The sequence below is a fragment of the Amblyomma americanum genome, chromosome 7 (genome assembly GCF_052857255.1).
Source record: "Amblyomma americanum isolate KBUSLIRL-KWMA chromosome 7, ASM5285725v1, whole genome shotgun sequence".
In the NCBI taxonomy this organism is placed as follows: Eukaryota; Metazoa; Arthropoda; class Arachnida; order Ixodida; family Ixodidae; genus Amblyomma; species Amblyomma americanum.
In genome coordinates, this window is record NC_135503.1 from 80692791 (window position 1) to 80704988 (window position 12198).

Here is a 12198-nt window from a genome sequence, read left to right on the forward strand (position 1 = left end):
GTCGGCGGCATCGACGCTGTGAGCGGAAAAGCAGATGGCGGACCAGCAACCTAGATCATGTGACTGCTCGAACAACAGTTTCTTGGTTCACCATTTTAGTACGGAACCATTACAATGATTTTTTAGTGCTGCATTGCAGTTATTCATCACTATTTTAGAGTGCCTACTGAATCATTAAGAACACTACTGAGACCTCGGGGGATTGCTGTCTTTCCATCGAAAAATATGATCCCGAAGAAAATAACCACACCAAATAGCGGGAGTTTTCAATGTCAGCCCCCAAGCTTCTGTCCTGTCATTGATAGCTCCCGCAAATTCCGGGAGACAAACATTCCAGCTGTTTCTTTTTCAAGAAAGAAAACAATTTATGGCTCTCGTTCTCCAAAATATTAAACTCTCTATCGCTGCCCATGGCGGTATAGAACGTGGCGTGTAATGAGCTTCTCGCTCTGGCGTCAATTGTTGGGCAGAGGTCGATTGCGGCTGTTTGAACATATTGATCGACTGCAGGATTTTGGTGTACTGTAGGATGATTAGAATAAGGATCTAAATGTCAAAGGTCCAGGAGTACCACGCTATAAAACTTGAGTAAAAATGATCTAACGCGGTGCCAATTATATGCAACCCGTTAGTCTCATGGCGCCATATATAAGAACCGAGTGTTTTTTACCAGTGCCGCAGACAGGCATCGAGCTTCTTCACTTCCAAAAACAGGCAAGCCGAGTACCGGTGGCATGAAGGAGAAAGCTCCAGAAATTAATTTAGTTACCATGAAGTTATAAAATGGATGAGGGACGCATAGTAGCATTTCGCAAGAGCTCCTTTATTGTTGCTAATACAGGCAGTTAACGATATCGTGGCATGTTCGATTCAGTGCATGTGTCACCAAATGTCTGCAACATTTGGTGTGAATCGAAAACCACAAAATTTAATTCGGGCCTTCCCATAGTTACTTGAATACTGCTGCGCAAAAAAAAATATGACCACTACCCACACATAAGAATCATCAATATCATCACCATAAACGGGTTAATAATAATAATAATCGGTTTTTGGGGAAAGGAAATGGCGCAGTACCTGTCTCATATATCGTTGGACACCTGAACCGCGCCGTAAGGGAAGGGATAAAGGAGGGAGTGAAAGAAGAAAGGATAATAGGTTCCGTAGTGGAGGGCTCCGGAATAATTTCGACCATTTGGGGATCTTTAACGTGCACTGACATCGCACAGCGCACGGGCGCCTTAGCGTTTATCCTCCATAAAAACGCAGCCGCCGCGGTCGGGTTCGAACCCGGGAACTCCGGATCAGTAGTCGAGCGCCCTAACCACTGAGCCACCGCGGCGGCTCTACAATTTTTTGGTGAATGGGAAACGATCTGTCTTCTGAAACTTTCCTTGTTCCCATTTCAGTTTGTTTTAAATTAAAATTTGTTTGAGCTTATGTCTCGCAATTTAATAATAATAATTGGTTTTTTGGGGAAAGGAAATGGCGCAGTATCTGTCTCATATATCGTTGGACACCTGAACCGCGCCGTAAGGGAAGGGATAAGAGAGGGAGTGAAAATAAAGCATATTTTGCGCAGAGGCATTTATAAGATCAATGAGAAATATTATATTTTAGAGCATCATGTTTTTCTAACCAAATGGTCGTTTTTATTATGTGGAAAAATCTCATATATCAGGTGGTTAACCGATTTTGTTTATAGTAAAGAATCTGCCTTTTGGAAAGAACGTTCATCCTAAATCTCAGCAGCGAAACGCAAAAGTAACAGAATCACTGGGACGTGCATAGTCAAAGAATACAAGCATGAGTTATAATCCTTAGTGCGTTACTTTATAGAGCCCTGTGAGGTCTAGTAGGTATTAAGGAAGTTCTCGAAAAAAATGAAACATAAAATTCAGATAATAACGCTGGAGTAGTTACACTAGTTTCATTGGGACAAACAGAGCGATAAAATAGTTAGCAAGCCGACCAACGCACGCTACTTTAACATTAATAGAGAGTTATAGCATATCGTTACCATGTTTACGTTACCGTTTACCGTGTTACCAGACGCCGGACTTCCCGGTTAGCGCGGCGCACGCCAGAAGACGTTTAGCGTACCGTCTCTCCCGTAACGACTTACCGTAAGGCTAAAACGACTGATGATGATGGCAGATGCCCAGCTGTTAATGCAAACTAAAATACGGATGCATTGCAATCATTTCTATGAAGTGAGAGAATACATGCATTTCAATAATCTTTTTTTTTTCTGCATATGAAGACGTACCGGCTGCACTTCAGCTAACAGCCGACTCAGCGGCTTTTCAAATGTGCCCGTGAAGCTAGACACATTTGCCTGTCCTGGCCAGTTGACAGTTTCCCTACGTAGACCTCAGTAAGCTTGCATACGCAGAGCACGTTGCGTTGCGAGTGCTGTAAAAAAGCACAACTCGACACCTGCTTGCCGTGACGCATCGTCGCTTTAAGTGTTTGAATGTGAACATTGTGGCGCCATCTAGTGACAGTGAGTTAAAGCGCGCCAACTCCGGGCTGGAGAAACTTTTTATTTTCTGAAATTACTGATGAATATAGCAATGGAATTACCAGTCTTTTTTTCCTAGGAAAACATTATGAAAAGCTGAGCCACAGCCTCCTCTTACACTGGTTATGTTCGTAGTGAAACATGGTTTATTGCTACGAGAAGCTCGATTGGGAAGGCTGGGCACAGCAGGAAAACAGAGGTCAGGGCTGGAACAGTTTTCGCTCTCGTCTCGAGCTGTGCATCTGCACTGCGGCTGCAGATTCTGATTGTCCATTTTGCTATGCACTAGCACATTTTGCTATAATGCTAACCGCGAGGTAAGTTTCAGGGCCATTTTCGCATTCATGCAGTTGCTTTGAACTGTGGCAGGCTCTCAGTAACAATATGCTGCACAAAATCCCTTAGCGAAAACTAATACGTTTGGAATATACTTCGGTATATTTATAATGTATGTATAACAATTGTTTTAGAGTCATGAATGGCGGAAATAGGTCCCTGTAATTTATGCTTGGTATTCGAAGTATATTCTTACAATTTTCCAAAAATACGTCACTTAAAGCACGTTTCGAGCACGTTTTAAATACGTGAAAAAAATATGAATGCGGTTTTAGTATCTTGTCACATAATAAAGATACTTTCGTAAATACGAAATTCATTCAAAATATACGTCAGTTAAAGCATGTTTCGAGCACGCTTCAAACGCGTGAAAAAACATGTATGCGGTTTTAGCATCTTGTCAGTGTATGAAAAATGTACATTTGTAAATATGAAATTAATCCGTCTAAAGTATACGTCACATAAAGCGTGTTTCGAGCACGTTTCAAACACGTGAAAATATATGAATGCGGTATCAGCATCTTGTCAGCATAATACAAGTGTACTTTCGTAAATATGAATATAATTCGTCAGAAGTATACGTCGCTTAAAGCATGTTTCGAGCCCGTTTCAAACACGTGAAAAAATATGAATGCGGTTTTTGCATCTTGCCAATGTATGAAAAGTGTACTTTTTTTTAAATATGAAATAATTCTTCTGAAGTATACTTCAATTTTAACAAACGGGCAGTCCTTTTAAACATATTTAAAGCAGACTTTCAGCTGCCGTAGAACAATCTAGCGCTCAAAATGGCCTTTCGGGAAATGGCCTTTGCATGTCGGCAGTGTACTGAGAGTGTGCTTTCGGAAATACGGCATTAATTCGTCCAAAGTACACTTCAATTCTAACGAATGAGCTGTCTGCGTAAACGTATTCGCAGCGCAATTCAAGCTGCCGTTTTACAGTTAGTACTCAAAATCGCGTTTCGGGAAGTAACATGTTGGCAATGCATTTCAGTGTACTTTCGTAAATTCGTGCGTAGGGTACTTCAACACTAACAAATGGGTGGTCCGCGTCAGCATATATTTGCAGCACACTTCAAGCTGCTGTGGAACAACCTAATGCTCGATATCACGTTTCCGGTAACAGTGAAAACTCTCCCTTTTCTGTCGTCCATTCGCTTATGGTAACTTCTAGCACAAAGGCAATCACCACCTATTGAAGTTATGTGTGGACAGCCTGACTGCATTATACCGGCAACGGCGCCATGCGCGCCTCCGGGCCCGAACATGCCAGCGGAACGGACCCCGACTGGCAAGGCCGAGCGGCTCCCATAGACGCCCATGTATTTGTTGGCTGACAGTTCGACTCCTGATCTATGTCTGACGCAAGTTACGACTACCTATTCGGTTCTAGATAGACCGCAGATTCGAGTGCGACCACACCGACGCTTGTGCGACAATTTGGGTTCCCACAGTCTTTGAGCATAAAGCACCTCATAGGGCAGGATAATGTGCGTCTTCTCGGGAGGCATATATAAGCCAAGCCAAGCATCGCGCCTGTCGCGAAGTTCCTGTTTGCTGACGTAACTTTCCGTCGGCATTTCCTGTGTTGCGGCGTCTTTCCCGTTCAGGTCCCGTTCACGTGAAATTGCACTGTCATAGACTACTCGATGACAACGCCTTTGTCTGGGGTTGTCTGTCACCTGATGCTTATAGCGAGTTCTGTTGTTACTTCTGCGGTTGACAACATTGATCAGTATCATCCGGGAATCCGACTAGTAAACCTTTTTAAGCCGAAGATGAATATATTTTAAAGTATTAATTGTATATTTTAGTGCATTTTTAAAGTATTGTAAAGTATATAATGTGTATTTTAGTATATGTTTATTTTTAATATATTTAATATATTAATTGTATATTTTAGTATATTTTTAATGTGTAATAAATATACTAAGCAGACAGAAAATGTATTTTTGACGCATTTGTAACAAAGTTCAAAATATTACTCCTACCATACTAGGAAAGCATTCGTATTGCAATTTAAGCATATATGGAAAAAATGCAAAATTAATATGAAATTAATACGATGTATTTGAAATGCATTTCTGGCGCAGGCTTTTTTCGCCAAGGGATATGCCTGTGATTAGACATCTGCACTAACAGCGTTGCATTTTCAAGCTCCAACAGTTTCTTCGTAGCTACCTCAGGGTGTATTACAACATTATCCACGCATGCGCCAGGAAAATTTAACCCACCTCGACTGAGATTCGCTCTGAGGGGGTACATGCCCGTGATGCTCTCAGCATGACCACTCTCATTAAGTTTCTCCTTACAGGTATCGCACTTAAAAATGTTCAAAACAAAGTGAGCAGGAAAGCCTGCCCGAACACATTAAAAATTTCCAAACGCTTAAGTCATTGGCCAGAAAAAAACTCATTTATCTCTGAATCAACAGATACGGTCACGAATGAGTACAATACAGATGCGCTCTGGTCCACAATGATTAAAAATAGTGCACAGTTGCGGCGGTGACTAACCGTATACACATCAGGCACTCGCACTATTTCAATTTTGTATGAGTTAATAAAGGGAGGAAACCCTACGCTGAATTTTTTTCGTTGCGGGAGCAAGCTGCGGAATGTAAAATCGCACGAAGCGACCTGTGATGCTTCTCGGTGGGTTCGGTTGTTCTCTAGTGATGGTCTTGCAGGGTGGGCGTCTTGTTTCGTCAAGCGCAATGCGCGTCCGGAAAACGCAGGCGCTAATCCTTGGCGGAGACGCGCTGTTTTCAAAGAAAATTCAAGAACACGTACCACCTAGTAGACAATGCCATGCAGCACGCTTACCGGCATACAAACTAAATTTGGAGCATATGATGATAATGCACTGGAAAAAACGAAATACGCGTTTCTATGGGTCTCGCTTGACTAAAAACGGATAACTGAGTTTACGCTTTATACGTACATTAAAAGCGCAGTGTGACAAATAATTTCTGTCCTCATTATTAGCTGCAAAATCCATAAAATCACCTCAGCCTACTTTGTCCACAGCACCAATATCTATCGGTATGTAAACACTGAATCTTTTCATCGCTTGTGCATTTACTTGAATATGTCGCTACACAATACTTGCTCGGCATGTCAAAAGCAACATATCCCACAAATCGTGGGTGAACAGCAACTAAATAAGACAAAGCAATCGAGTACAACTGCAGCGCACTAACACTCCACGCAAGTAAATGTGGCGCGGCGGACTGGTTTGCCGGTGCCGACGGGACATGACGGGGATAGAAGTAGGACGCGAAGAGAGGACGTCTTGGCGGAAGGCGCACACCTCAGCAGCTGTCTAGGAGGTAATGGCTTGCTGCAGCCTTCCCTTTGGACGTTACCATAACTATCATCACAAAGTAGTGAGGTCAGCTTCCGGGAGGAGAAGTCGAACTCGGGACTGCTCCATGTTCGTAGCGGTGTTCCCCAATCGCAGCAGTGAGACACGGGGGTGATTGCCGCCTGCAAACATTAGTACAACGCAGATACTGTGGCGTCAATAGCCCAGTGCCAGCTGGCTCAGCACCGTTGCCCCTCTGTTATGCGATGAAAACGCCGCCTGTAGCCATGTCTAACATTCTTGGGCAAAATTTTTAACATCGCGAACTTTTAAGGAATCTTTATGGACATATTAAAGATAATGGTACATTCTCCCGATTTGCAACAGGATCTTTCTTTTAAAGCTTTTCCATCGCTTGCATCAAGTAGTTAAGGCTGCCATAGAAAAGCAATAATTGACGCTTTTCAAAATAGCAAAAACGTTAATAGAAAAAAATTATAGTTTGGCGCCAAGAGGTCTGATATATATTGATTCCTTTAGTTAAAATGTAGAATATATGAAAAAATGCGTTCATAAACTCTTTCCCTTTCAAAAATGTTTTTGTCCAGAAATTTTTCGGTATGGGACACCCGATGCTTCCAGCTTCACTGCTTAATATCGTCGTACATGGACACCAGCTGGCCTGAGTGATTTGTTATCCAATTTTAAATGATCCTTCTAGCGTTGGATTTACCTTACGAGCCACGTGGTATGGTCCTGCCAAAACAACACAGTAATAAAAAGGATACAACAACCGGTGATCGAGCGGTGCGAGGAAATGCTGTCCGGCTCCGGCCTGACGGTTGAGCAGGAGCTGACCGAAAGGGCAACAGCGGCTGCTAGGTCCAATGGACTTTCGAAATAGAGGTATCGACCGCCATCGATCATTAGTTCCGATTAAAATGTTTCATCATCATCGTCCAGCCTTGTGATTTTCTACCTGTGCTCTTTGAGCTTCTCTATTTATCTTCTACCCTTTTTTACGGCACACAGCCGCAAATAGAGCTTGCAGTTATTGACAACCGTAGAACCGAATTTGTATCTAAGGGCGGAACATGCAAATCGCCTTCAAATAGGTCTTTATGCAAGCTCTCGTGCGTTTTTTTAGTAGCTTGATATTAGAAACACCATTAGCAGAAAAATTCTCGGTCGCTGGCGCCCGCTAGTGAAGCCTCTAGCGAGAGGACGCGAAATGGAGGAATGGAAAGGGCGAGAGGAAGAGGAAAGAAGGCAAGAAGGAGAAATTTGGCAGGGGAAAGCGGAGAAAGGAAGAGATGGCAAGTCAGTTGTTGGCGACGGGTGCGAGAGTAATAATAATAATAATATTAATAATAATAATTGGTTTTGGGGGAAAGAAAATGGCGCAGTATCTGTCTCATATATCGACGGACACCTGAACCGCACCGAAAGGAAAGGAATAAAGGAGGGAGTGAAAGAATAAAGGAAGATATAGGTGCCGTAGTGGAGGGCTCCGGAATAACTTCGACCACCTGGGGATCTTTACTGTCACTGAAATCGCACAGCACACGGGCGCCTTAGAGTTTTGCCTCCATAAAAACGCATCCGCCGCGGTCGGATTCGAACCCGGGAACTCCGGATCAGTAGTTCGCGCTAACCACTGAGCCACCGCGGCGGGTGTAAAAGATAGAGAAACCGCGGTCGCCGACATAGTCGAAGGGCGGGGAGAGTTGCGGGGGCGTACGCCATGATAAAATGATTGTTGGATTGGATCTGGTGAATAGAAAGGGGCATGGCGTGTCACACGGTGATTGATGGACGAAACCACGCCATTGGTCGCCGTCACGGGTGGGCGGCACATACTCTCCCGTATAGATCACATTTATCATGTGTGATTATTTTTTATATGCATATAGTGTGAGCGTGCGCCAGCTTCTGATACCCACTGCCCGGCATCAGAGTAAAGCTTCGAACACACGAAGTGCTTATAACCTATCTTTATTGACAAATCCCCTTCTCCTTCATCACGAACACAAAAGCGTAGCAATAAGGAAGACAGTTGCCATAACATCCCTTAGAAAGCCGTGGTGCACCTCGTAAAACAGCTTGTGTGAAGCATTGGTACCAGACACTCGACATTACTGCGGTGCTGCAAAGCCAGCACATACATGGCTCTGCTCCTGGCGCTAATAATCGCCTTCGTCATCAGAGCAGAGATCCCGGCTGTGCGGAGGCACGATGACGCCACAAGTATCCACGAAGTGGTCAATGCAGTCTTGCGGCACAGCGTCTTTTACTTCTCTCTTGACCCAAAGTGAGCACTCTGGCACGCACGATATGAGAAAAAGAACAAAAGACCAGTACAGAGCATGTTCTTAAGAAAATATTAGTTTTCTTTATTCTGCGAACAAATCTTTAGTACTTATCAATACTGCGACGACCAGGTAATGAGCATCATAGAATAAAAATTCTTCTCTCATCTTTTCCTTCTTTCTTTTCATTCTCTCTTCGGATATAAAATTTTTGCACCGAAAGTGGCATGACGAGTTGGTGAAATCGTTCCGGATCGCCATCGGGCTTTTCAGCGCACTATATTAAGCTTAGTCTTAAATAAAAATTTCGGCTTGAGTTACACAAGGCAGTGCTGAAGTAAAACTGTACGGTATTAAATTCCCCATGCTACTACAGTAACATGTAGATTTGTCTACGGTACGTGGTTAGCTATTCTTATTCACTAACATAACTAGAGAGATGTAGTTCAGAATAAGTGGGTTTTCTAAAGAATAATGAAGCAAACAATAATATAAGTTAGCGCATTTCTCGGAATGCTTGAGCATTCACACTCCGAATGCATTCTGGTTGAAAAGATTCGACAATCACTCGCTAGTGTGGATATTTTCATACATGTCCTGTCTCGGTAGCCTCATAAAAATCTTTCCATAAGTCACTTAATCATCCTAAACTCCTCGAAGTGGTCATCGCTGTCATCGGTCACATTTTACCGAGGAGTGGAACATTATCCTAACTTCTGCTACATTTCAACAAAATCAAAAGAAGCGCAATTCGTCGCGTTCTAAGTGAAACGCACTAGTTGTTCTTAACAGCTAGCTGAGATATAACATGATATAATAATGACCCCGCCTCGACCGACCACACTGTCACACTATTCGTCGACGCACGATTTAGCTTGTTGATCAGCGTGAATGTGTGCATGGCGTTAGTGAATCACTTCCTGTAGAATGGCCAAACATCATATTTCTTTGTTTTTTCAGGCGTCCAAGCGCAACATAACAGTATTGGCAGTGTGTACCACAACGAGCTCGGTACTGCATAGAGAACGTCCTAACTACGCATTACGTTCAATGGCAACATAAAGAGACTTAAAGAAAAATTAATGCGGCCACTGACCATCTCATGAAATTCAACATGGATTTCATGACATGGTCAGTGACCGCATTCCTTTTTCTTTATAACAATGCCTGAACAGACGTAATTTCGTCGGACCATTGATTATAAAGAGACTTAATCGCACATTTACATCGTTTCGGCGTCTCATTCGATCAACGGACATGCCGTTTTTAGGCTGAAGCTTAGAAAAAGAAGCCACCTATGAGTTAGTATAATTCGGTACATATACCATATTTGCGTTAGAATATCCTTATTTTCGTACCATTTCCTTTTTTTTTTTACATGCCATGACAAGCAAGAGCCCGAATCGACAATCGTCATTAGTACTAAAATTCTGCCGTAGATGACAACGTCGGTTACGGCGCGTCTGAAACTCTTCCCAATATGTGTCACATATTGTCGGCTTACGGTGTCCGTGATAGTCCACGTCGCCGACAACGCAGTTTTCGTAGTTAGTGTAGTAGATTACTGCTTCCATCTCAGTTGGATCTGAAATATTTTTAACAGTGGATTCAATTTTTCACTATAGACATAAACATTATTTCAAACTTTTTTTCATGATTTAGTAGCGAGATAGAGTTCATATTTATTTCTCTCAGTCGCCGAAGAAATACAAAACGTCTCGTGGAGCAACAGTCATGATAAGTGCAGAACAAGACTACACAAAGCTGCTACGTAGGTGCAATTTAGGTAAAAATATTTTTTGAAAGTTATAAAAACAAGTATCTCTTTTATTTGAAATTATTTTATAACAGATTGAGAACTTATTCAGAAAAATTGACAGCCTTTAATAAACGGCATTAGGCACCTCTTCCAAACCAAGGTGAATTTCTCGTAACAACTGCACTAAATAGGGAATGTAAAAAAAATCTATAATTTTCAGAAGAAATGAGTGGTAAAGACAGGGTCGTTCGTTCACACAAAATGCTACTCATTACCGTCAGTGCTCTCAGATTCAATACAATATTATTCATATTGACGCTTTAAATAGCACAGTGTGATAAAAGAACCTTGCGGCGCGGTACGGCAGGGCTTTCTTTACCAATAACCCACTTCTTGTTCATGTGCTTCGGAAGCAGTTCGACCCTCTCTGTGCAAAGCACGTTGGTTAGCTTTCAGTGAACGGTGAATCAGAATGCACTTTAGCATTAATTGTCTTTTTTTCCAAATTTTACCACTTGAATTCAAACGGAGATATTCACGAACCCTCGGCATCCATTTTGCGTTAAGTTATTCGTGTTACCTACGGTGTAGACATGTATTCAATGTCTCCAAACTTTCCTTGTTGAGACACCAAGATTCTGCGTATTGCGTACACTGTTAATCTCGGTTCTACGTAAGTAGCTGTTGAAACCTCCTTTCCACCTATCTCACATGAAACGATATTCGTTCCAGCTTATTTTTGTGTACGACACAAACATTTTCAGCCTATTTCTCGCCTTGTTCAGTGGCACGTATGTCGAACCCACTGATATCAGAACAGCTAGAGCACCCCTTTCTCTCCCCGAACTTGGTTCCAGTTACTTCATGAAATCTTCCACGTAGAACTACGTCACTGCTCATGAAAGGAAAAGGAGGCGAGAGCAACAAGGGAATGCTTTTTTTCTTCCGCTGTAGTGCACGTGAGCAGTTGGCATGTGACATCTGGAAGCCAGTGCCCTGAACGTCAGCATTCTTGGACAAAAAATATGAATATATGAAAATTGCAAGGTAGTAAATAAAATATTCAAGGCAACGGTCCGTTCTTCTGATGTGTAGCAGAACCTTTTAAATGTTTTCGATCGCTCTCAAGGAGCAGTTCAGACTGCCATAAAAACTGCAGTCGGGAAATCTGCGGATACATTGATTGTTATTGGGAAATCTTTTATGAAAAAATCGGGCTCATAACCCCTTTAGCGTTGAAAAATGCGCCTGTTCAGAATTGTTGGGCGGGGTTGGTTGAATTTCATGCACCTCCGCGGTGCTAGTACAGTAAGGCGCGTGTAAACGATGTTCTTTCTAACACGTACACATGCAAGTAAAATAATTGGCTTTGGTTTAGCTCCTCTATATGAACTAAAGCTGCAAAGCAAAATATTTGTTTGGCTGTTGTTTTAGATGGTCAGGCATTCTATATCCTTTTCCATATACCTTGCATTGCCAGAAATGTCTTCGGGATCATCAGACTCGGCCCAGAGCCACTGATACACAGTCGCAACTGACGGCTGGGTATCCATGGCTAAAATTCTAAAAGGATTCACGAATGGGAAAATAAACGAAGAGAGTAAGCTAAGTTTCTTTCACCTACATATTCGACAAATTCGGATACCAGCGCGTACATGTAAACGACCATTCGTTTTGTACTCCCCGACCCCCCTGCGACCACTGGTTCACCCGCGACGGCCCTCCGTAGGTCGCCCCCGTTAAGGTTTTGAGGACCAAAGGTCGTCGGTACGAATCTCTCACACAAATCGTGCTTCAACTCGACGAACAACTTTGTGCGCCGAATCGCGCCAATTTGCTTGACGCCGCTCCGAACAATCTGCGCCAAAATTTTGGGCACACTTTTGTCACCAATGGCGACCCTAAGAGGCACCAGTCTCGACACTCGCTCAGACGGCACATATTGCAACGGGAAGACGGTCC

At 42.8% G+C, this 12198-nt stretch overlaps 1 protein-coding gene across 1 annotated transcript; it reads right to left on the bottom strand.

Annotated features, from left to right (window-relative positions):
• Nucleotides 1-8152: 8152 nt before the first annotated feature.
• LOC144097278 (uncharacterized) lies at nucleotides 8153-11726 on the bottom strand. The gene is made up of 3 exons (XM_077630023.1): nucleotides 11704-11726; nucleotides 9982-10062; nucleotides 8153-8488 (listed from the first exon to the last, which is right to left on the bottom strand). Exons 1-3 carry the CDS (start codon nucleotides 11708-11710, stop codon nucleotides 8352-8354), a joined length of 225 nt encoding a protein of 74 aa, XP_077486149.1. The 5' UTR covers nucleotides 11711-11726; the 3' UTR covers nucleotides 8153-8351.
• Nucleotides 11727-12198: the final 472 nt, after the last annotated feature.